Raw genomic sequence first — 27,770 nt, forward strand, 5'->3', positions numbered from 1 at the left:
TTTCTACGCAATCCATGGTGGAGGGTACGTAAGATACGGCCTGGCCGTATATACTTATTTTTTTCTAACATTGTGCTTCGCCCCAGAGCATTAGCCGATTTTCGTAATATAAACCTTTATATATAGAACCAAATAAAATGGAAGGATTTAAGATGGCATCGAAAATGTGGATCCACAAATTGGTGCAGGGTATTAAAAAAGTCGGCCCCACCCGACTTTGGACTTTCCTTACTTGTTTCAGTGTATGTACTGTCATGAAATAAATTTGATATGAATTAAAAGATCGGCAATTAAATACAGAAAAGCTGATACTGTCTGAATATTCATAAACATATTAAATTATAATTATTTTAGTTATATGCTTTGTATCGAATCGAATTAAATACCGACTAAAGACACAATATGGCCAGAGTCATAAAATCTTGAATGGATAAAAAAAATAACCCGGATGTAATATAGGGAAATTATTTCATAATTACTGTTAATATTATCATTTAATTAGTTCCACAAAACACTTCCGCCGTTCATTGATTTATTCGTTTCTATAAAGGTAATCGGATATATATATCAAATAGGTTTAGACTAGTTCAGTAAAACGTGAAAAAGTACGCATAACGAGTATAACATTTTTATTGTATACATATAGACAAATATTTTCATTTAGTTAAATAAGTAAGAACATGTGTTAATCTGAATTTATAATCACACATTAATGAAAATTAGTTGAAATATCCCTAAGATACTGTGTTATTATTATACAAAGTAAGAACGCTGTTTAGTTTTAGCTGACCAAATGTTCTAGGACATGATTGTGGATTACTAGACCTGAAAATCATTAATAAATTGTTTTCCAAAAGATTCATTTTTATAAGAATAGACACAAATTGACATCAACAGTCGTCAACACTTTGTGCCTACACTGGAAAAAATATTGCCGTGAGGTCAACGATTTCATGTATTTAAAATACGAATGCACATTTTGCTTAGCATAGAAGACGCATTTATAAAGTTTTTTTCCTTGTCCAAAAGTCGATAAACTTTTCAATGAAGTCGTATTATCCTTATAATTAAGTGATTTGACTAAAAAATGGGTATCATAATATGAAAGAAAAAATGTCAACTTGACTTTAATAATTCAGAAAAATTCTTTAAATTTAATGAAATTATCTTTAAATTTGTTGTCTTTTTGCATCTTGACTACAAAGCAAAAAATCGTTCAAAAATAGGACATGTTTTTCAACACTTTATTTTAAAGACGTTTTTTACTTGAAACATTGCATAATTTCTACTGGAAGTCGAGTCTCAATTTGGGAAATAAAGTTGTCGTTAACTCGTTTTTAAAGGACTTTCATAGCATATGAAGAAAAAAAGTTGAAAAAATAAAAAAATAAAATTTGCTTCCTAGAATCAAGTACACAAAACCAAAATTTAAAAGAGAATTGTGTCTTAAAAGTATCCTTACTTGTATTCTCTGCTTCTTTGGCTCTGAATCAATACCAAAATTTTTAACGTAAAGACAAAATCTTTGGAACCGGTCATGCTTTCTTTTCTTGGTGTCCAATGTTGAGAAGTTAAGCTTTAATGTGATAGTACAGTGAAACGTCTGTTAATTTTATATAAAATTTTGTCACAATTTTATTTCTATTGAAAATTTGATACAAATTGCAATTGTAGAAACTTTGTCAAATTTAGTTTTTTTTTTTTATAGAAATATCATATCTTTATACCCTCCACCATAGGATGGGGGAATATTAAATTTGTCATTCCGTTTGTAACACATCGAAATATTGCTCTAAGACCCCATAAAGTATATATATTCTGGGACGTGGTGAAATTCTGAATCGATCTGAGGATGTCCGTCCGTCCGTCCGTCTATTGAAATCACGCTAACGAACGAAACAAGCTATCGACTTGAAACTTGGCACAAGTAGTTGTTATTGATGTAGGTCGGATGGTATTGCAAATGGGCCATATCGCTCCACTTTTACGTATAGCCCCCATATAAACGGACCACCAAATTTGGCTTGCGATTGCTCTAAGAGAAGCAAATTTCATCCGATCCGGCTGAAATTTTGTACATGGTGTTAGTATATGGTCTCTAACAACCATGCAAAAATTGGTCCACATCGGTTCATAATTATATATAGCCCCCATATAAACCGATCCCCCGATTTGGCTTGCCGAGCCACTAAGAGAGGCAAATTTCATCCGATCCTGCTGAAATTTGGTACATGGTGTTAGTATGTGGTCTTTAACAACCACGAAAAAATTGGTCTACATCGATCCATAATTATATACAGCCCCCATATAAACTGATCCCCAGATTTCGCTTGCGGAGCCTCTAAGAGAAGCAAATTTCATCCGATCCGGTTGAAATTAGGTACATGGTGTCAGCATTTGATCTCTAACAACCATGCAAAAATTGGTCCACATCGGTCCATAATTATATATAGCCCCCATATAATCTGATCCCCAGATTTCGCTTGCGGAGCCTCTAAGAGAAGCAAATTTCATTCGATCCGGCTGAAATTTGGTACATGGTGTTGGTATATGGTCTCTAACAACTATGCAAAAATTGGGCCACATCGGTCAATAATTATATATAGCCTCCATATAAACCGATCCCCCGATTTGGCTTGCGGAACAAATTTCATCCGATCCGGCTGAAATTTGGTACATGGTGTAAGTATATGTTCCCTTTGGGAGCCACCGTGGTGCAATGGTTAGCATGCCCGCCTTGTATACACAAAGTCGTGGGTTCGATTCCTGCTTCGACCTAACGCCAAAAAGTTTTTTCAGCGGTGGATTATTCCACCTCAGTAATGCTGGTGACATTTCTGAGGGTTTCAAAGCTTCTCTAAGTAGTTTCACTGCAATGTGAAACGCCGTTCGGACTCGGCTATAAAAAGGAGGTCCCTTGTCATTGAGCTTAACATGGAATCGGGCAGCACTCAGTGATAAGGGAGAAGTTCACCAATGTGGTATCACAATGGACTGAATAGTCTAAGTGAGCCTAATACATCGGACTGCCACCTAACCAAACCTAACCTAACCTAGTATATGGTCTCTAATGACCATGCAAAAATCAGTCCACATCGGTCCATAATTATATATAGCCCCCATATAAACCGATCACATGATTTGACCTCGGGAGCCTCTTGGAAGACAAAAATTCATCAGATTCAGTTGAAATTTGGTACGTGGTGTTAATATATGGTCTCAAACACCAATGCAAAATTGGTCGAAATCGGTCCATAATTATATATAGCCCCCGTATAAACCGATCCTCAGATTTGACCTCCGGAGCCTCTCAAATTTGGTACGTGATGTTAGTATTCCTGCAACAACCATCCAGGAATTGGTTCATATCAATCCATAATTATATATAGCCCCCATATAAAGCGATCCCCAGATTTGAACCCCGGTGCCTTTCGGAGAAGCAAAATTCATCCGATCTGGTTGAAATTTGGTACGTGGTGGTAGTATATGATATTTTGCAACCATGCCAAAAGTGATCCATATCATATATAGCCAACATATATACCGATCCCGAGATTTGGTTTTGGAGCCACTTGGAGAAGCAAATTTCATCCGAGTCAGTTGAAATTTTGGTACATTGTGCTAGTATATGGCCGTTAAGAACCATGCCTAACTAGGTCCATATCGGTCTATAGTTATATATAGCCCTCAGATAAATCGATCCCCAATCACACAAAAATTGGTCCATATCAAGTCCATAATTGTATATAGCCCACATATAAGCGACCCCCATATTTCAATTCTGGCTCTCTACGTACCGTGAAAAAGTCCATATAGATTCGCAATTAGTTGTAGACTTACCTATACATACCTTTTTTGTCTAATATATATCACGTATGGACTAACTAACAATTTAGAAAACGATGTTAAGAAGTTTTAAGATACCACAACCAAATTAATTCAATTGTGGATGACAGTCTTTTGCAGAAGTTTCTACGCTATCCATGGTGGAGGGTTCATAAGATTCGGCTTGGTCGAACTATAATATATATAATATATAGAATAGTTTTAGCTTTATAGAAAATTTTTTCAAAATTTTATTTCTATAGGAAATTTTGTCACAGTTTTATTTCCCTACAAAATTTTGTTTGTATAGAAAATTATGTCAAAATTTTATTTCTATAGAAAATTTTGTCAAAAAATGTATTTGTATAGAAAATTTTGACAAACATTTATTTCTATAGAAAATTTTGTCAAAATTTTAGTTCTATAGAAAATTTCGTCAAAATTTTATTTCTATAGAACATTTGGTCAACATTTTATTTCTATAGAACATTTGGTCAACATTTTATTTCAATAGAAAATTTTGTCAAAATTTTATTTGTATAGAAACTTTTGTAAAAATTTTATTTCTATAGAAAATTTTTATTTCTATAGAAAATTTTGTCAAAATTTTATTTCTATAGAAAATTTTGTCAAATATATATTTCCATAGAAAATTTTGTCAAAAATTTATTTCTATAGAAAATTTTGTCAAAATTTTAGTTCTATAGAAAATTTCGTCAAAATTTTATTTCTATAGAAAATTTCGTCAAAATTTTATTTCTATAGAACATTTTGTCAACATTTTATTTCAATAGAAAATTTTGTCAAAATTTAGTTGTATAGAAAATTTTGTAAAAATTTTAGTTCTGTAGAAAATGTTTATTTCTATAGAAAACTTTGTCAAAATTTTATTTCTATAGAAAATTTTGTCAAAAATTTATTTCTATAGAAAATTTTTAAAAATTTTATTTCTATAGAAAATTTTGTCAACATTTTATTTCTATAGAAAATGTTGTCAAAATTTTAATTCTATTGAAAATTTTGTCAAAATTTTATTTCATACAAAATTTTGTCAAAATTTTATTTTTATAGAAAATTTTATATCTTATATTTGACCAAATTTGACAAAATTTTATTTCAATAGAAAATTTTGTCAAAATGTTATTTCTAGAGAAAATTTTGTCAAAATTTTATTTCTATAGAAAATGTTGTCAACATTTTATTTCTACAGAAAATTTTGTCAAAAATTTATTTCTATAGAAAATTTTGTCAACATTTTACTTCTATAGAAAATTTTGTCAACATTTTATTTCTATAGAAAATTTTATAAAAATTTTAGTTCTATAGAAAATTTTGTAAAAATTTTTATTTCTATAGTAAATTTTTTCAAAATTTTATTTCTGTAGAAAATTTTGTCAAAATTTTATTTCCATAGTAGATTTTGCCAAATTTATTTTTTTATTTTGTTCAGAATTTTGTCAAACTATATTTCTATAGAAAATTTTGTCAAGCCATAGTTCTATAGAAAATTTTGTCAAAATTTTATTTCTATAGAAAATTTATTTATTTATTTTTTTTTTTTTTTTGTAGAAAATACGTATTATCAAATTTTCTTTTTTCTGTAGAAAATTTTTTTGAATTTTTATAGTAGGAGCCAGACAGACAGGTCTTCTATAGAAATAAAATTTTAACAAAATTTTCTATAGAAATAAAAATTTTTACAAAATTTTCTATATAAACTCAAATTTTGACAAAATTTTCTATAGAAATAAAAATTTTTACAAAATTTTCTCTACAAACTCAAATTTTGGCAAAATTTTCTATAGAAATAAAATTTTGACAACATTTTCTATGGAAAATTTTCTAAATTGTATTTTTGTTGTAATCACTCCTTACAATAATAACACCGTCATATTATCAATTAACATCTAGAAATTCCTTAATAAAACTTCCAACTCTTGAGTGTCATCGATCAAGTCAAAGCTAATCTGAATTCGGGTTATGTATGTAAAAAAAAGAAATAATATAATTATAAGCTGTCTTAGTTTTCCTGTTTTCGAATTTTGATCTTTGGGCAGCTAATGACTGGAACACGATTTAAACCGTTCAAATCAAACCAGAAAATTAGTGTATATTGAACTCAAAAACAAACAGGTCTGGCTCCTAACACTCATAAACTAGTCTCGGACAAACTATTGGGAATCAGTTTCCTTTTTGGCACGAATCGCATTAGAAATGAAAAACTTTCCAACTATGTTGAACAACTCTCATAATCGTATTTCACTAAATGTTCATAAAGGTTTTTGTTAAATTTTTCCTCGATTCAAATCACCAATTAATTCATACTTTTGTCATAAATTCAGATTGTATTATTTTAGTAGGAAAAGGGTAAACCTTAGGCTTTTTAACATTAAATAGCCAAATTTATATAAATGAATATTGTAACTATTATTAAACAATAAAGAAAATTGAATTGAATTGAAAATTTTGTCAATTTTTTTTCCATAGAAAATTTTGTCAAATTTGGTTTTTATAGATTTTTTTGTATAAAAATTTCTGTCAAAATTTTATTTTTTAGAAAATTTTGTCAACATTTTATTTCTATACAAAACTTTGTTAAAATTTTATTTCTATAGAAAACTTTTTCAAAATTTGATTTAGTGATTTTCCAAACTTTTACTTCTAAAGAAAACTTTGTCCAAATTTTATTTCTATAGCAATTTTTTTCATAATTTTATTTCTACACTAATAGACAAAGTTTCGTTATATTAACGAAATGTGTCGTTAAAAGTCAGCCAATGAAACAAATTCGTTAATACAACGAATTTTTTTGTTAATATAAAACAATTTTCTGCAAATCAACGTAACGTTTCGTACTATTAACGAATATTTTCATTGTATTAATGAAAATGTTTCGTTATATCAATTAACATTTTTCGTTGGCTGACATTTAATGAAATTTTCTTTGTGTGTATAGAAAAGTTTGTCCAAATTTTATTTCTATAGAATATTTTGTATTTTTTTTTTCTTTTTTTAAGGAAAAAGTAGAAAACCTTTCCCCCAAAAGATTGGATATAAATCGAGGACGACAAATTTAATTTTCAAAAAGACTAGCAAAAGGAGGGCTTAGAGCTCGCACTAATAGAAAAAGTTTCGTTGTATTAACGAAATGTGTCGTTAAAAGTCAGATAACGAAACAAATTCGTTAATACAACGAAATTTTTCGTTATTATAACGAATTTTCTGTTAATTAACATAACGCTTCGTACTATTATCTCTATCTCGAAACCACTCAAATCATTCTATACTAAATTTTATTTCTATAGAAAATTTTGTCAAAGTTTTATTTCTATAGAAAATTTTGTCAACATTTTATTTCTATAGAAAATTTTGTCAAAATTTTGTTTCTATAGAAAATTTTGTCAAAATTTTATTTCTATAGAAAATTTTGTCAAAATTGTATTTCTATAGAAAATTTTGTAAAAATTTTATTTTTATACAAAATTTTGTCAAAATTTTATGTCTATAGAAAATTTTGCCAAAATTGTATTTTTATACAAAATTTTGTCAACATTTCATTTCTATAAAAAATGTTGTCGAAATTTTGTTTCTATAGAAAATTTTGTCAAAATTTTGTTTCTATAGAAAATTTTGTCAAAATTTTATTTCTATAGAAAATTTTTTCAACATTTTATTTTTTGTAGAAAATTTTGTTTCTATAGAAATTTTTGTCAAAATTTTTTTCTTCTCCCTTTTCCTAAAAAAATTGGAAATAAATCGAGAACGATAAATTTAATTTTCAAAAAGTCTAACAAGAGGAGGGCTTATAGCTCGACCTCCCCAAGTGTATCACAAAATTAGGTATCTCTATCTGGAAACCCATCAAATCATCGTTCCAATTTGTTCTTTAACCTTTTTCAGATATCAACAATTTCATATAAAGTAACTTCGTAAAAACAGAACTTATCAAATAGAGATGTCCTCTCATAATTCTGCCATGGACTATAGATCATGGTCTTTACATCATCCCATAAAAGGTCGAGCTACCAAAGAAAGCCTCAATGAATTTAAATATCAGACAATATCGGATTTTTTTCGTGAACGTTGTGAAAAATATGCCAATATTCCAGCATTGGCTTATAAGACTAACAAGACAGAAGCCAATGAGACACCATCATCTAATCAATGGACAATGATTACCTATGAGCAATATGAAAAGGAAGTGGAAAAAGTTGCTATGGCCTTGCTGTATTTGGGTGTACCACCTCGTTCTTCGGTGGCCATTATGGCTTTCAATTGTCCCGAATGGTTTTACATTGAATTGGCAGCTATACGAATTAATGCTGTGGCCGCTGGTATATATACCACCAATTCTGCCGAGGCGACTTTTCATATACTCTCAACAGCTGAGTCTTCGGTGGTGGTTGTAGACAACAATCATCAGATGTCTAAGATACGCTCTATAAGGTCTAGCTTGCCCCAATTGCGGGCAGTGATACAATTACAGGGTCCCTATGAGTTTGATGAGAAGGCCCAGAAAGAAGGTTATTATCGTTGGTCAGATTTAATGAAAATGAATCTAAGACCCATGTATCAAAGAGAATTGTCCCGAAGGGAATTGAAAGTGGCGCCCAACGATTGTGCATTGCTGATATTTACGGTATTTAATGGTGATTGAATATAATTAAAGAATTCGAATTTAATCAATTTTTTATTTGTATATTTTTCTAGTCCGGTACTGTGGGCTTGCCCAAAGGTGTTATGCTATCCCACGATAATATCCTCTATTCAGCAAAAAGTGTATCCAAAGCTCTTACCTCCATTAATCCAGGAAACGAAGTCATTGTCACTTATTTACCATTGAGCCATGTTGTGGGTCAGGCTTTCGATATATTTATGAGTTTGAATTATGGAGCTACTGTATATTTTGCCGATTGTAATGCCCTGAAAGGTACCATCTTAACTACATTTATGGAAGTCAAACCCACCATGGCTATTGCGGTACCTAGAATATGTGAAAAGTTTTATGAGCGGCATATACAAATGGATAGCGAATCTTCGAGAACATTTAGGGTATTGAGTGAAATGGCAAAAGTTACAATGTTACAGTACCATTTGGAGCGAATGAAAGAGTAAGTCATTGGGGGAAATTAGAAAAAAATATACTGTGAGCCACTGTAGATCATCATGGCATTAAAGGTTGGTCATAAATTGATAAAAAAAAACTCGATATTGTATAGACATAATGGCCAAAGGGGATAATCTATGCATGGTAGTTAGAGACCATAAATTGGCATCGTACATCCATAGAAAAAAATCATTAACGACGTGCACTTTTCGTGAACGGATCGTGTTGAACAACACACATGTGGTGTCAAACGGAGAACAGACGATGTCAATCTGACAACGATAAAATTACACCATGTGATGTCAAAACAACAACCAACGTTCATGATCTGAAAACGTAATGGTCACGAATTTATAAAAAACAAGTAAGGAAAGTCTAAAGTCGGGCGGAGCCGACTATATTATACCCTGCACCACTTTGTAGATCTAAATTTTCGATACCATATCACATCCGTCAAATGTGTTGGGGGCTATATACTCGTATAAAGGTTTGTCCCAAATACATACATTTAAATACCACTCGATCTGGAAAAATTTGATAGACTTCTACAAAATCTATAGACTCAAAATTTAAGTCGGCTAATGCACTAGGGTGGAACATAATGTTAGTAAAAAAAAAAATATGGGAAACGTTTAAATCTGAAGCAATTTTAAGGAAACTTCGAAAAAGTTTATTTATGATTTATAGCTCGATATATATGTATTAGAAGTTTAGGAAAATTAGAGTCATTTTTACAACTTTTCGACTAAGCAGTGGCGATTTTACAAGGAAAATGTTGGTATTTTGACCATTTTTGTCGAAATCAGAAAAACATATATATGGGAGCTATATCTAAATCTGAACCGATTTCAATCAAATTTGGCACACATTACTATATTACTAATTGTACTCCTAGTGCAAAATTTCACCCAAATTGGGCAAAAACTCTGGCTTCTGGGGCCATATAAGTCCATATCGGGCGAAAAATATATATGGAAGCTATATCTAAATCTGAACCGATTTCAATCAAATTTGGCACACATGACTATACTACCAATTGTACTCCTTGTGCAAAATTTTAAGCTATTCGGGATAAAACTCTGGCTTCTAGGTCCATATAAGTGCATATCGGGCGAAAGATATATATGGGAGATATATATAAATCTGAACCGATTTCAACCAAATTTGACACGCATAGCTACAATGCTAATTCCACTCCCTGTGCAAAATTTCAACCAAATTGGGGTAAAACTCTGGCTTCTGGGACCGTATTAGTCCATATCGGGCGAAAGATATATATGGGACCTATATCTACATCTGAACCGATTTCAATAAAATTTGGCACACTTGACTACAGTACTAATTGTTCTTCTTGTGCAAAATTTTAAGCAAATTAGGTTAAAACTCTGGCTTCTGGGGCCATATAAGTCCATATCGGGCGAAATATATATAAGGGAGCTATATCTAAATCTGAACCGATTTGTTTCAAAATCAACAGGGATCTATTCTGAGCCAAAACACATACTTCTGCCAAATTTGAAGTCGATTGGACTAAAACTGCGATCTAGACTTTGATTACAAAAATGTGTTCACGGACAGACGGACAGACGGACATCGCTATATCGACTCAGGAGCCCACCCTGAGCATTTTTGCCAAAGACACCATGTGCCTATCTCGTCTCCTTCCGGGTGTTGCAAACATATGCACTAACTTATAATACCCTGTTCCACAGTGTGGAGCAGGGTATAAAAATGCTTTGTCGTGCTTCGAACCTGGATTGTCTGCTCCAGACGCGTTAATAGTAGCCTTCGCAGTTGCTTCACCAATGGAGTTGCCACAGAAACGTCTAATGATAATTTTAAGACTTTGCATGGCCAAAGAAAAATGAAAGCCATTCATGAAATCGTTAACGTCTGTGGACGAAACCGTAAATAATCTCTTTTTGAATTTTCGTGAAGATTTACATTTCATTTTGTTACCGCCCGTTCACGATTTTGGAACAAAATTTTTTCTATAAGGAGAAAATCTCATCCGATCCGGTTGAAATGAGAAAAAAAGTTAAAAAGTTGATAAACTTTTCCAATAGCCCAGGGGACCAATTTTGAAGGCCTGTTGGTAGGGTTTCGGTCTACCTAGGGTCACAAAATTTAAATCACTAGTTGGTCTGATATCTCGACTCTAACCATACAAAATTCCAAAGAGTGATCTATAACGATTCTCAAACATTTTTCTATTTGTTTTATCTCGTCCTTTTATGCAAACAGATAAAGGGTGATACGGTCAAAATTAGGTCAAGGGAAAACGCGTGTAAATCGGTGAAATCGTTTATTTAAAAAATCAAATTAAATTTCTTTTTCAAGTTCAATTAATATAAAATTCAGGAAAAATATTCAGTTAGGCTTTCGCTTTTCCAAATCCGAATTGCCGGGCCTCACGCTTGACACCTGCCATCAGATTTTGTACAGCCACCTTGTCCACCTTCTTCGCCGCAGAAAGCCAGTTTGCATTGAACTGCTGCTCGTCCTTAGCAGTTTTTTTGGTCTTCTTTAGGTTCCGCTTGACAATAGCCCAGTATTTCTCAATTGGGCGGAGCTCTGGCGTGTTGGGAGGGTTCTTGTCCTTGGGAACCACCTGCACGTTGTTGGCGGCGTACCACTACATGGCCTTTTTACCGTAATGGCAACATGCCAAATCCGGCCAAAACAGTACGGAACAATCGTGTTTCTTCAGGAGAGGCAGCAGACGTTTATTCAAACACTCTTTCACGTAAATTTCTTGGTTGACAGTCCCGGAAGCTATGAAAATGCTGCTTTTCAAGCCACAGGTACAGATGGCTTGCCAAACCAGATATTTCTTTGCGAACTTTGACAGTTTTATGTGCTTGAAAATATCTGCTACCTTTCCCCTTCCTTTTGCCGTATAAAACTCCTGTCCCGCAAGCTGCTTGTAGTCGGCTTTGACGTAGGTTTCGTCGTCCATTACCACGCAGTCAAACTTCGTCAGCATCACGACGTACAGCCTCCGGGATCGCGCTTTGGCCGTCGTATTTTGTTTATCATCGCGATTTGGAGTCACTACCTTCTTGTAAGTCGATAGTCCGGCTCGTTTTTTGGCTCGATGCACGGTTGTAGACGATACACCCAGCTTATTTACGGCATCTCGTAGAGAGAGGTTAGGGTTTCGCTTGAAACTACCGGCAACTCTCTTTGTCATCTCAGCGGCTTCCGGTTTTCGATTTCCCCCCGATCCAGACTTCCTGGCTGTCGACAAACGTTCCCCAACACTTTAATTCGGATTTTCGCGATGCGCTAGCAAAATTTTGATACGCTGCTCTTCTTGCTTGGACGGCATTTTGACAACTGAATAGTGAATTCCAAAATCAAAATAAGAGCAACATTCTACACACACACACATTCAAAATGAGGGGTGTTCAGGTTTTTTAAATGCGAAATTTAAAGAAATACGTCAAGTTTATATTGACCAAATTTTGACCGTATCACCCTTTATTTTTGATCCCTTTGTATGGGAGGTACGTGAAGCAGTGGTCCGATCGGAACCAAATTTTTAGGTTTTGTTATACCCTGCTCCACACTGTGGAACAGGGTATTATAAGTTAGTGCATATGTTTGCAACACCCAGAAGGAGACGAGATAGACACATGGTGTCTTTGGCAAAAATGCTCAGGGTGGGTTCCTGAGTCGATATAGCGATGTCCGTCTGTCCGTGAACACATTTTTGTAATCAAAGTCTAGGTCGCAGTTTTAGTCCAATCGACTTCAAATTTGGCACAAGTATGTGTTTTGGCTCAGAATATATCCCTATTGATTTTGGAAGAAATCGGTTCAGATTTAGATATAGCTCCCATATATATATTTCGCCCGATATGGACTTATATGGCCCCAGAATCCAGAGTTTTACCCTAATTTGCTTAAAATTTTGCATAAGAAGAACAATTAGTACTATAGTCAAGTGTGCCAAATTTTATTGAAATCGGTTCAGATTTAGATATAGCTCCCATATATATCTTTCGCCCGATATGCACTAATATGGACCCAGCAGCCAGAGTTTTATACCGATTTGCTTGAAATTTTGTATTAGCATAACACTTAGTCGTATAGTCAAGTGTGCAAAATTTGATTGAAATCGGTTCAGATTTAGATATAGCTCCCATATATATCTTTCGCCCGATATGGACTTATATGGACCCAGAAGCCAGATTTTTGGCCGAATTTGGTTGAAATTTTGCATTAGGAGTACAATTAGTAGTGTAGTCAAGTGTGCAAAATTTGATTGAAATCGGTTCAGATTTAGATATAGCTCCCATATATATCTTTCGCCCGATATGGACTAATATGGTCCTAGAAGCTAGAGTTTTGACCCAATTTGGTTGAAATTTTGCACAGGGAGTAGATTTAGCATTCTAGCTATGCGTGCCAAATTTGATTGAAATCGGTTCAGATTTATATATAGCTCCCATATATAGCTTTCGCCCGATTTACACTCATATGACCACAGAGGCCAATTTTTTGCTCCGATTTAGTTGAAATTTTGCACAAGAAGTAGATTTAGCATTGTAGCTATGTGTGCCAAATTTGGTTGAAATCGAGTCAGATTTAGATATAGCTTCCATATATATTTTTCGCCCGATATGGACTTATATGGCCCCAGAAGCCCGAGTTTTGGCCCAATTTGGTTGAAATTTTGCACAGGGAGTAGATTTAGCATTCTAGTTATGCCTGCCAAATTTAATTGAAATCGGTTCAGATTTATATATAGCTCCCATATATAGCTTTCGCCCGATTTACACTCATATGACCACAGAGGCCAATTTTTTGCTCCGATTTAGTTGAAATTTTGCACATGGAGTAGAATTAGCATTGTAGCTATGCCTGCCAAATTTGGTTGAAATCGGTTAAGATTTAGATATAGCTCCCATATATATGTTTTTCTGATTTCGACAAAAATTGTCAAAATACCAACATTTTCCTTGTAAAATCGCCACTGCTTAGTTGAAGAGTTGTAAAACTGAATCTAATTTTCCTAAACTTGTAATACATATATATCGAGCGAACCATAAATAAACTTTTGCGAAGTTTCCTTAAAATTGCTTCAGATTTAAATGTTTCCCATATTTTTTTACTAAAATTGTGTTCCACCCTAGTGCATTAGCCAACTTAAATTTTGAGTCTATAGATTTTGTAAAAGTCTATCAAATTCTGTCCAAATCAAGTGATATTTAAATGTATGTATTTGGGACGAACCTTTATATAGCACCCAACACATTTGACGGATGTGATATGGTATCGAAAATTTAGATCTACAAAGTGGTGCAGGGTATAATATAGTCGGTCCCGCCCGACTTTAGACTTTCCTTACTTGTTTTGACCTAGTTTTGACCATCAATCAGGCCCTACAAAATTTCGCTTTCCAACGGTGCCTCCTTTCAATTTTGTCCATTCGTTGTATGGGATCGAAGCACTGTGCGATGGGCAGACATTGCCGGGTTGACGTCAAAATTTTAAAAATTTGTTTCTTTATTTTATTTTACAAAAGAAAAAATATCAGAAACTAGCGTAACCCGGCCTGCATATATTTAGTCAAGCATATATTTAGCCAACCATATCCTTCGATCTGAAAACAAATTCGAAAAGATTTGAACTCTTTTAAAGAGTAGGGTCAGGGGAAGTCTGGCACAAAAACTGAAGTACTGATTAATCACTCCATGGTTTCCACACACGTGTCCCGTACATTTCAAAAAAATCGGACTACTTGATTTTTCGTTTATATACAGAAATAGGGCGGTTATGCAGATGTAAAACAGACCGGCTTAACAAACGTCGGGTAGGGGGTGTTCCCTTTCAACCAATTTTTTGTTTTTTTTTTTAATTGCTCTAAATATATTCAAATCGTTGGACAATCTTCTACATTTCCTGTGAATTTCAAGCGTGGTTTGAAATCGGGCAAAAGGGAACCCCCCTCCTTCGCTCCTCCCCGACCAGATATCGTAAATTCATGTACCCCATATTCATTTCACAAACTACCCAACTTCACTATTCCTCTTCCCCAACCAGACATCGAAAAATCATGGACCCAGTATACATTTAATTCTCTTCTCCCAATTTCAAGTAAATCGGAGAAGGTTAGATTTTGCTATATTTTTTGTAAAGGGACGTCACTTTCTCTGCAAATTCCAAGAAAAACTGTAAACTTTCCTTCAAGTTTCATAGTGTGAGGCAAGGAGAAGGTTCCCATCCAAATACCCAAAAATCAAGTACACCATATTGATTTCATAATCTTTCCCTACGGCCTTTGCTAATTTCAAGTAAACTTGAGAATTCTAGTTTTTTGTTTTTCAGTTTTAGAGGAGGTCTCCTTCCCCGTCCCAATATCGAAAAATTATATAGCGTATATTGTGTAGGCGTCCCAGAAAATCTCAAACAAATTTTAAGCCCAATTTTTTAACAGGAGGGCAAAGGGAGGCCCTCTTCCCTACCCCACATCCTCTGTAAATTTCAAGTAAATTGGAAAAGTTTAATTGTTTCACGGTATGTACACTGAAAAAAAAAGCATGCCCGGTTCCAAAGATTTTGTCTTTACTTTAACAATTTTGGTATTGATTTCGAGCCAAAGAAGCAGAGAATTCAAGTAAGGATACTTTTAAGACACAATTCTCTTTTAAATTTGGGTTTTGTGTACTTGACTCTAGGAAGCAAATTTTAATTTAAATTCAGACACGACTTCCAGTAGAAATTATGCTATGTTTCAAGTAAAAAACGTCTTTAAAACAAAGTGTTGAAAAACATGTCCTATTTTTTAACGAATTTTTAGCTTTGTGGTCAAGATGCAAAAAGACAACAAATTTAAAGAGAATTTCATTGATTTTAAAGAATTTTTCTGAATTATTAAAGTCAAGTTGACCTTACCCCTACAAATTTTTCTTTCATGTTATGATACCAATTTTTTATAAGGATAACACGACTTCATTGAAAAGCTTATCGACTTTTGGACTAGGAAAACAATTTATATTAGAGAAATGCGTCTTATACGATAAGCAAAATTTGCATTCGCATTTTAAGGACATGAAATCTTTGGCTTCAGGACAATATTTTTTTCAGTGTACTTGAGGGGAAATGAGGTCTCCCTGTGCCCTTATATTTTTCCCCGACCAAATATTAAAAAATCATATAGCTCATATAAATTTCAAACCTCTCCAAAGTTCTCCGTAAAAATTCAGTAAGTCGACAAATTTTAGTTTTTTCACTGTACTTTAAAAAAAAAGTCAGACAAAGAGAGATGACGAGGAGGCCCCCTCCTCAACCAAATATCGAAAAATAAAGTAGCTGTTCTTTCAACCAAATCGGATAATTTTGTTCCCAGTCGGGCAAGGGGGAGGTCCCCCTTCCCGTCCAAATTCTAAAAAATCAGGTACTCTGTAATTCTCAAGTAAGTCAGAGAATTTTTGTTCCGCCCGACCAAATATCGAAAAATAAAGCAGCGGTTCTTTGTCTAGACATCACCCTTAACCTTTCTTGAAAATTTCACCCAAATCGGAGAACTTTGGCCCAATTTCGGGCAAGGGGGATGTGCCCCTCCCCCACCAGATATCAAAAAATGAGATATCCTATTTTCACCCTCTACGTTCTCCGAACACTTTTCATGTGAATAAATAACAAAACCAACTGCGATAAATTCAAATTATAAATTTTTGTAATGTGCGCTGTATGTAAAAAAAAAGATTTTTTCAACTTTTCCGTTGAAACGTTTCTTGAATTTTCTTACGGAGCCCGAGAACTTTCCAACGAATGCAAAACCGTGGAAATCGGTTTGTGGGTTCTAGAGTTAAAGCGTCAGAACGAAAAACTCGACTTAGACTCTCACCACGACCCAGAATATACAAACTTGATATTTCAGGCTTACTTTGATTATTCAGTCTCCATTGTGAAGAACTTCTCTCTTATCACAGAGTGGAGGCCGATTCCATGTTTTAGCTCAATGACAAGGGACCTCGATTTTATATCCGAGTCCGAACGAAGTTGCGATGAAACCACTTGAAGAAATTTTTAAACACTCGGAAATGTCATCAGCATTAGTAAGAGGGGACAATCCACCGGTGAAAAACTTTTTGAAGTTTGGTTGAAAAAGGGATTGAACCCAAGATGCTTTATATGCACGGCAAGTATGCCACTGGTCTAAAAAGAACAAAACTTTGTTTAACGAAATTTGTCATTAAAAAAAGAGCCAATCTACACACAAAAAAAATAATTCTTTCCTCCCAAACGAAATTTTAGACAAACAAAGTTCGTTTCTCATTTGCTTTTCGCTGTAAGGAAGTATATTTGGAAGAAAAGTATATACTTTTTGTGATAAACGTTTATTCTTTTCCAGGATGTAAAAAATATTTCATAAAGACAAACTCAAAAAAAAACACAAGTAAGGAAAGTCTAAAGTCGGGCGGGGCCGACTATATTATACCCTGCACCATTTTATAGATCTAAATTTTCGATACCATATCACATCTGTCAAATGTGTTGGGTGCTATATATAAAGGTTTGTCCCAAATACATACATTTAAATATCACTCGATTTGGACAGAATTTGATAGACTTTTACAAAATCTATAGACTCAAAATTTAAGTCGGCTAATGGACTAGGGTGGAACACAATGTTAGTAAAAAACAAGTAAGGAAAGTCTAAAGTCGGGCGGAGCCGACTATATTATACCCTGCACCACTTTGTAGATCTAAATTTTCGATACCATATCACATCCGTCAAATGTGTTGGGGGCTATATACTCGTATAAAGGTTTGTCCCAAATACATACATTTAAATACCACTCGATCTGGAAGAATTTGATAGACTTCTACAAAATCTATAGACTCAAAATTTAAGTCGGCTAATGCACTAGGGTGGAACATAATGTTAGTAAAAAAAAAATATGGGAAACGTTTAAATCTGAAGCAATTTTAAGGAAACTTCGAAAAAGTTTATTTATGATTTATAGCTCGATATATATGTATTAGAAGTTTAGGAAAATTAGAGTCATTTTTACAACTTTTCGACTAAGTAGTGGCGATTTTACAAGGAAAATGTTGGTATTTTGACCATTTTTGTCGAAATCAGAAAAACATATATATGGGAGCTATATCTAAATCTGAACCGATTTCAATCAAATTTGGCACACATTACTATATTACTAATTGTACTCCTAGTGCAAAATTTCACCCAAATTGGGCAAAAACTCTGGCTTCTGGGGCCATATAAGTCCATATCGGGCGAAAAATATATATGGAAGCTATATCTAAATCTGAACCGATTTCAATCAAATTTGGCACACATGACTATACTACCAATTGTACTCCTTGTGCAAAATTTCAAGCTATTCGGGATAAAACTCTGGCTTCTAGGTCCATATAAGTGCATATCGGGCGAAAGATATATATGGGAGATATATATAAATCTGAACCGATTTCAACCAAATTTGGCACGCATAGCTACAATGCTAATTCTACTCCCTGTGCAAAATTTCAACCAAATTGGGGTAAAACTCTGGCTTCTGGGACCGTATTAGTCCATATCGGGCGAAAGATATATATGGGACCTATATCTACATCTGAACCGATTTCAATAAAATTTGGCACACTTGACTACAGTACTAATTGTTCTTCTTGTGCAAAATTTTAAGCAAATTAGGTTAAAACTCTGGCTTCTGGGGCCATATAAGTCCATATCGGGCGAAATATATATAAGGGAGCCAAGGCCGTATTCAGGGGGGGGGGATGAGGGGGATCAAACCCCCCCCGAAATGAATGAATATTTTTATATAAATAAATATATATTTTTAGCTGCATAGAAAATCGAAGATGTTGAAGAAAAGCTGGAGGTTTTATTTTGAAAAACGCTTACCTATAAAACTTGCACAAATCATAGAATACTAGTTGAAAAGCCCGTCAAACGACGGTCGAAAAAAACAAATTGTTTTTGTTCTCGCACCACAAATTTCATTTTTGGAAAATGCATTTCTGCTTTTTATGTGTGTTTGTTGTTCTTTTTGTGAACATGACTCGCTTTGTTTGGCCATAGCAACAACAACGAAACAGCCAAACACACATGTGTAAATGAAATGGCGCAAAACCTGCGAAAAGAACCTGCCTAATTCAGCTATGGAAGCAATAAAGAGATATTTCCAAACGTGAATATTCTTTTAAAAATTTTGGTCACTTTGTCAGTTACTCAGGGATGGAAAATACAATTTTGAAGAAAGTACAAGAAAGGTATTTTTTGAGCGGAAAGCTACTTTTTACTAAATTTCAACAAAAATTTCACTGGAAGATTATTTTCAAGAGACTGAATTTTAAAGAAAATAAAATTTTGACAAAATTTTCTATAGAAATAAAATTTTGCAAAAATTTCCTTTAGAAATAAAATTTTTACAAAATTTTCAATTGAAATAAAATTTTGCAAAAATTCTATATAGAAATAAAATGTTGACAACATTTTCTACCGAAATAAAACAATCGATAATATAGTTTCCATCCCTGCAGTTACTACGTGCTCATCCGAACGTTCATTTTCAACAATGAAGAGATTAAAGACGTATCTTAGAAATGCGACTAGCGAGAGTAGACTCAAAGGATTGGCATTAATGTCGGTTCATCGCCGAATAAATGTGCCGACTGAAGAAGTCATTGATTTATTTGCTGCCCAGAAAGCCCGTCGGCTCAATTTAATATTATAACAAGTATATACAGCACTAAGTTCGGTCGGGCCGAATCTTAAATACCCACCACCATGAACCAAATATTAGGGTTTCCTTTGAAATTTCAGGAGGGCTTGAGGACTTGAGGATATTCCCGAAGATAAATTTAAAGATTTCACCTATGAGGACTATATCAGATTCTGGATTTATAAGAACCATTTTTGTTTGAGTTTTAGAGGAATTATTAACATCTCTTGTAAGTGTGCAAAAAAATTATAAAATAACGTCTTGATTTGAAATCTTAAATCTGTAGAAGTAAAATCTGGAAATTTTACATTGAGTTTCAAGCAATTTTCATGATCAGTGCGCCTTCTACACCCTCAGGAAGTGAAGTCGGTCTATACGGAGGCATTATCAAATGGATCGATAAAAACTTAATCCGATACACGTTTTTGTGAGCCTAAAATACCAGAATATTTACAATTTCAGGCAAATCACATAAAAACTACGGTTTCTAGAAACCCAAGGAGTTAAATCGGGAGATCGTTCTTATGGGGGCTATACTAAAATATGGACCGATACTCACCGTTTTCGGCACACCTCTTTATGGTCCTAAAATACCTCTAAATTTCCAATTTCAGACAAATTGGATAAAAACTACGGTTTCTATAAGCCCAAGAAGTAAAATCGGGAGATCGGTCTATATGGGGGCTATACCAAAACATGGACCGATAATCACCATTTTTGGCACATCTCTTTATGGTTATAAAATACCTATAGGTTTCAAATTTCAGGCAAATTGGATAAAAACTACGATTTCTATAAGCCAAAGACCCCAAATCGGGAGGTCGGTTTATATGGGGACTATATCAAAACCTGGACCGATATAGCCCATCTTCGAACTTGACCTGCCTGCAGATAAAAGTCGAGTTTGTACAAAATTCCAGTACGATTTCTTCATTATTGAAGACTGTAGCGTGATTACAACAGACAGACAGACGGACATCGTTATATCGTCTTAGAATTTCTCCCTGATCAAGAATATATATACCTTATATAGTCGGAAATCGATATTTCGATGTGTTACAAACGGAATGGCAAACTTATTATACCCCCGTCACCATTCTATGGTGGTGGATATAAAAATATTGTATACATACCTATGCATAAATAAAATTTTCTACACATGAGATTATATGAATATTTTTTTTTAAGTTGAACCCCCCCCGAATTAAAATCCTGGCTACGGCCTTGAAGGGAGCTATATCTAAATCTGAACCGATTTCTTTCAAAATCAATAGGGATCTATTCTGAGCCAAAACACATACTTTTGCCAAATTTGAAGTCGATTGGACTAAAACTGCGACCTAGACTTTGATTACAAAAATGTGTTCACGGACAGACGGACCAGACGGACAGACGGACAGACGGACATCGCTATATCGACTCAGGAGCCCACCCTGCGCATTTTTGCCAAAGACACCATGTGTCTATCTCGTCTCCTTCCGGGTTGTTGCAAACATATGCACTAACTTATAATACCCTGTTCCACAGTGTGGAGCAGGGTATAAATATGGGAAACATTTAAATCTGAAGCAATCTTAAGGAAACTTCGCAAATGTTTATTTATGATTAATGCTCGATATAAATGTATTAGAAGTTTAAGAAAATTAGAGTCATTTTTTCAACTATTCGACTAAGCAGTAGGGATTTTACAAGGAAAATGTTGGTATTTTGACCATTTTTTTCGAAATCAGAAAAACATATATATGGGAGCTATATCTAAATCTGAACCGATTTCAACCAAATTTGGCACGCATAGCTACAATGCTCATTCTACTCCCTGTGCAAAATTTCAATTAAATCGGAGTAAAAGATTGGCCTCTGTTGTCATATGAGTGTAAATCGGGCGAAAGCTATATATGGGAGCTATATCTAAATCTGAACCGATTTCCACCAATTTTGACACGCATAGCTATAATGCTAATTCTACTCCCTGTGCAAAATTTCAACTAAATCGGAGCAAACAATTGGTCTCTGTGGACAAAGGAGTGTAAATCGGGCGAAAGCTATATATGGGAGCTATATCTAAATCTGAACCGATTTGGATGACATTTTGCAAGTTTTTCGAGACTCATAAAATATTGGGATGTACGGTATTTGAGGAAGATCGGTTGATATACACGCCAATTATGACCAGATCGGTGAAAAATATATATGGCAGCTATATCTAAATCTGAACCGATTTTTTCCAAAATCAATAGGGATCGTCTTTGAGCCGAGACAGGACTAAATATTAAATGTTAGGACAATCGGACTAAAACTGCGAGCTGTACTTTGCACACAAAAATACATCAACAGACAGACAGACGGACAGACAGACAGACAGACGGACATCGCTAAATCGACTCAGAATTTAATTCTAAGACGATCGGTATACTAAACGATGGGTCTCAGACTTTTCCTTCTTGGCGTTACATACAAATGCACAAACTTATTATACCCTGTACCACAGTAGTGTTGAAGGGTATAAACATTGTTTTTCTTGCTAATTGCATTTTCCCTCACATCTTTCTCACATCCACGAGGTTTTTTAGTTCTTAACACCTTTTCCGGTAATAACAACAATGTAGAAGAAATTATACGATTTTATAAATTTTTTAATTTTTTTACCTTTCGCCTGGACGGAGAATCGAACCGCGGACCATGCACTTTGTAAGCCAACACACTAACCACTGAGCTATGTTCCTGTTATGGTCATCAATAGATACCCAGCAAAAACTCTCATTACCCGGTAATCTTGTAGGTAAGCTTATTTAAAAATTAATAACCACTTATTAATTGGCATCGCTTCGGATTACATTTACATACGCATGTCCTAGAAGGAAAGTACTTCTCCCCTGGCATACTTTCGGCCATAAAATAAGTAGTGCATTTAAAGCATATAATCACCTAATATGTAATTACATATTTGTAGATACACCAAAGCTTGCAAAATAGCTACTTATTGTCTCAGGCAACCAAATCTCGAAAATATTGATTTCTATCGCCGATTACAATGGATCAAAATATGGCGAGTGATGCTGTAATAGGAGAACTACTTGAATAGAAACGAATATTGTATAAATAAACAAAAAATCGAATAAATAATCTAAATAAGATGCAATTTAATTTCACACTTAAAATAGAAATAAATGTAGGTTGTTTAAGGAGTTGGATTCGTGAATTTCGTTATAATATATCCAATAGCCAATTCACATAAGGTTCAAAATCTACTAAAAGTGAATTTTAAGTCTCTTTTTTATAAGGCAAATGACATTTGAAATTTAGTTTAAGCGCATTTTGGAAGTGTAATGTGAATGAGGTATAAGAAAGCATTTATTTAAAACATAATATGTTAATGTCATTAACCACAATTATTATGAAATATTTGTGATAATTTCTTAACGGAAAAATTTTCAGAATTAGCGTTACATTACATACTCTTTTTGATTTTTTATGTAAGTGCTCGATTATGTAAATAATTATACCTAATGGTAGCATCATTTATTCTATTTTATTAAATCGTTAACTACAACTGCATAAAATTTGAGAATAACAATTCGAAAATTACCGAGAAGTATTTATTTTTGTCATTACAAGTTAGTCATTATAACTCGCCGCAATGTAATGCAAAGTGTAATGACAGCTTTACTCCTGGTAATGTCAATTGTAATGAGATGTGGTTACCTAGTTTTTGCTGGGTAAATATCCATATAAGTTATATTTATATAGCATAGCTTGCGGCGCCCACGAACCGAATAAGCAAAGTTTATTTGACAGAAACAAACATTTAGTTTGGCACCGTGGAGCAGTGGTTGCTACGTCCGACTTGCATGCCAAGGGTCGTGGGTTCGATCCCTGCTTCGACCAAAGAATTTTTTTTTTGTTTTTGTTTTTTACATATATTCCAGATATGTTCGGAAGATTCAGAAAAAATGTCTAACATTATGTTACATTGTAGTATATTAAATTTTGAACTCAAACGTGTCTTATTAAAGGCCTAAAGTCAGAAAAGAACTGTGTTTGATATGAACGAAATGGACTGTGTTGTTGTTTCAAAAATAACTTTTTTATTGAAAAAATAAAAATTTTGTAACAAACTAATTTTTTTGGTGATAAAAGTTTAAAATTTTCGAAGCAATTCAAAAAACTGTAACAAAAGAAAAACGTTTTTGGTACACGTTTTCCAAACGTTTTTTTTCTTTGCGTGTAATAATTTCGTAAATATAATGCATTTTTTTATACCCTGCTCCACACTGTGGAACAGGGTATTATAAATTAGTGCATATGTTTGCAACACCCAGAAGGAGACGAGATAGACACATGGTGTCTTTGGCAAAAATGCTCAGGGTGGGCTCCTGAGTCGATATAGCCATGTCCGTCTGTCCGTGAACACATTTTTGTAATCAAAGTCTAGGTCGTAGTTTTAGTCCAATCGACTTCAAATTTGGCACAAGTATGTGTTTTGGCTCAGAATAGATCCATATTGATTTTGGAACAAATCGGTTCAGATTTAGATATAGCTCCCATATATATATTTCGCCCGATATGGACTTATATGGCCCCAGAAGCCAGAGTTTTAACCTAATTTACTTAAAATTTTGCACAAGAAGAACAATTAGTACTATAGTCAAGTGTGCCAAATTTTACTGAAATCGGTTCAGATTTAGATATAGCTCCCATATATATCTTTCGCCCGATATGGACTAATACGGTCCCAGAAGCCAGAGTTTTACCCCAATTTGGTTGAAATTTTGCACAAGGAGTAGAACTAGCATTGTAGCTATGCGTGCCAAATTTGGTTGAAATCGGTTCAGATTTAGATATAGCTCCCATATATAGCTTTCGCCCGATTTACACTCATATGATCACAGAGGCTAATTTTTTGCTCCGATTTAGTTGAAATTTTGCACAGGTAGTAGAATTAGCATTGTAGCTATGCGTGCAAAATTTGGTTGAAATCGGTTCAGATTTAGATATAGCTCCAATATATAGCTTTCGGCCGATTTACACTCATATGACCACAGAGGCCAATTTTTTGGTCCGATATAGTTGAAATTTTGCACAGGGAGTAGAATTAACATTATAGCTATTCGTGCCAAATTTGGTTGAAATCGGTTCAGATTTAGATATATCTCCCATATATAACTTTCGCCCGATTTACACTCATATGACCACAGAGGCAAATTTTTAACTCCGATTTAGTTGAAATTTTGCACAGGGAGTAGAATTAGCATTGTTGCTATGCGTGCCAAATTTGGTTGAAATCGGTTAAGATTTAGATATAGCTCCCATATATATGTTTTTCTGATTTCGACAAAAATGGTCAAAATACCAACATTTTCCTTGCAAAATCGCCACTGCTTAGTCGAAAAGTTGTAAAAATGACTCTAATTTTCCTAAACTTCTAATACATATATATCGAGCGATAAATCATAAATAAACTTTGTCGAAGTTTCCTTAAAATTGCTTCAGATTTAAACGTTTCCCATATTTTTATACCCTGCTCCACACTGTGGAACAGGGTATTATAAGTTAGTGCATATGTTTGCAACACCCAGAAGGAGACGAGATAGACACATGGTGTCTTTGGCAAAAATGCTCAGGGTGGGCTCCTGAGTCGATATAGCCATGTCCGTCTGTCCGTCTGTCCGTGAACACATTTTTGTAATCAAAGTCTAGGTCGCAGTTTTAGTCCAATCGAGTTCAAATTTGGCAGAAGTATGTGTTTTGGCTCAGAATAGATCCCTATTGATTTTGGAACAAATCGGTTCAGATTTAGATATAGCTCCCATATATATATTTCGCCCGATATGGACTTATATGGCCCCAGAAGCCAGAGTTTTAACCTAATTTACTTAAAATTTTGCACAAGAAGAACAATTAGTACTATAGTCAAGTGTGCCAAATTTTACTGAAATCGGTTCAGATTTAGATATAGCTCCCATATATATCTTTCGCCCGATATGGACTAATACGGTCCCAGAAGCCAGAGTTGTACACCAATTTGGTTGAAATTTTGCACAGGGAGTAGAATTAGCATTGTAGCTTTGCGTGCCAAATTTGTTTTTCTGATTTCGACAAAAATGGTCAAAATACCAACATTTTCCTTGTAAAATCGCCACTGCTTAGTCAAAAAGTTGTAAAAATGACTCTAATTTTCCTAAACTTCTAATACATATATATCGAGCGATAAATCATAAATAAACTTTTTCGAAGTTTCCTTAAAATTGCTTCAGATTTAAACATTTCCCATATTTTTTACTAACATTGTGTTCCACCCTAGTGCATTAGCCGACTTAAATTTTGAGTCTATAGATTTTGTAGAAGTCTATCAAATTCTGTCCAGATCGAGTGATATTTAAATGTATGTATTTGGGACAAACCTTTGTATATAGCCCCCAATAATTTGACGGATGTAATATGGTATCGAAAATTTAGATCTACAAAGTGGTGCAGTGTATAATATAGTCGGCCCCGCCCGACTTTAGACTTTCTTTACTTGTTTCATAATATTAAAATATTAAAATTATTAAATTTTAGAATTAATATAAATCCTTCTAAGAGCCGTATACCTTCACTTAAATATTGGATGGCATCTGCAATAATATATCGCCTAAAAACATATTTGGGTTTGGAACATTGTAAACTGGCCATGGTTGGTGGAGCTCCAATCTCAGAGACTGTGACTAATTTCTTCCTCAGTCTAGATTTACCGTTGATCGATGGTTTTGGTTTATCTGAAACTTCTGGTGGCGTGATATTTTCCCTACAAAAGCCCAATGTGTTGACCATAGGAAAACCACTTAGAGGTGTCGACATTAAGATCCATGAACCTGATGAGAATGGTGAAGGGGAGGTATGCCATCGTATGAGGGATACAGTTTTTCTATTCAAAATTTTATATCTGTTTATTATTTTTTAGCTTCTTATACGTTCTCGCACAAATTTTATGGGCTATCTAAAGGAACCGGAAAAGACTATGGAAACCATAAGGCAGGATGGTTACATTTGCACTGGTGATTGTGGAAGAATCGATAAAGATGGTTATGTGTATATCACCGGACGTATAAAGGAACTCATCATTACTTCGGGTGGTGAAAATATGCCTCCAGTTGTTATTGAGGATTCGATCAAGAAGGAGTTACCCTGTATTAGCAATGCTGTGGCTGTTGGAGATCATCGCAAATATGTGACTGTATTGCTAACATTTAAGGTGAGTCAAATTGAGAAGTGAATAGTTCTTCCCGATGGTATTCACGTACAAATAAATTCCAGTTTAAAATTTCCAAATTAATTAACTCCTAATAACTTTAAGCCAAAGATGCAAATTCCTCAAAAAAATCTTAACCTATAAGTGAAACATTTTTATCTTAAATTTAAAAAACCAATACAATTTTCATATATTTTTTTAGAAATCTCCATTATTTTATTTGTCCTCACACTAATGTATAATGTATCATTGGACTTTATTACAGACTTTAATATCTCCTGAAGCTGGTTATCCTTTGGATAATCTATTACCCGAAACTATTGATTGGTTATCAACATTAGACCTACACTACACAAAGCTCTCTGAAATACTTCATATGGAATATCCCAAAAATTTCAAGGATTTTGATGTGAATAGTGTTGAAATACGTTTAGATGAAAAGGTTCATAAGGCATTGGAATCTGGCATAGAGAAAGCCAATCGTCATGCCATATCAAATGCCCAGCGTGTACAATATTTTTCAATATTGCCACATGATTTCACTATAGTTACAGGAGAATTGGGTAAGTAAATGTCCCCCCAAAATTCGGGTATACAAATTTGTTAACCTTAAGATTCTTTTTCCACATATATGAAGAAATTCTTAAAAATATTGAAAATTCTTCATTTATTTATTTTTTTAATTTCATTTTTTTTAATTATTTTTTAGGACCCACCATGAAATTACGCCGAAATATAATTCATAAAAAGTATGCTAAATATATTGACAAGATGTATAGCTAATAAAGTTGAAGTAAACAACAATAAAACGTATTTAAATATTTAAATTAAAGGTAAAAAATAAATGAGGTTTATCTATGCTCTCCACGAATTGCTTAATTTGTTTCCTTTACTTCCTTCAATTGGT

At 33.9% G+C, this 27,770-nt stretch overlaps 1 protein-coding gene across 2 annotated transcripts; it reads left to right on the plus strand.

Moving 5' to 3' along the window:
* Window positions 1–609: 609 nt before the first annotated feature.
* LOC142227381 (long-chain-fatty-acid--CoA ligase heimdall-like) lies at window positions 610–27,734 on the plus strand. 2 transcript variants are annotated; one of them, XM_075297897.1, is made up of 7 exons: window positions 610–672; window positions 7,726–8,464; window positions 8,536–8,936; window positions 26,194–26,509; window positions 26,576–26,866; window positions 27,129–27,426; window positions 27,573–27,734. In XM_075297897.1, exons 2-7 carry the CDS (start codon window positions 7,781–7,783, stop codon window positions 27,644–27,646), a joined length of 2,064 nt encoding a protein of 687 aa, XP_075154012.1. In that variant the 5' UTR covers window positions 610–672; window positions 7,726–7,780; the 3' UTR covers window positions 27,647–27,734. The 2 variants fall into 2 exon arrangements, with proteins under 2 accessions (XP_075154012.1, XP_075154011.1); XM_075297896.1 differs by lacking the exon at window positions 610–672 and adding an exon at window positions 7,565–7,665.
* Window positions 27,735–27,770: the final 36 nt, after the last annotated feature.

This window comes from Haematobia irritans, chromosome 2 (assembly GCF_050003625.1).
Source record: "Haematobia irritans isolate KBUSLIRL chromosome 2, ASM5000362v1, whole genome shotgun sequence".
NCBI classification, from domain to species: Eukaryota; Metazoa; Arthropoda; class Insecta; order Diptera; family Muscidae; genus Haematobia; species Haematobia irritans.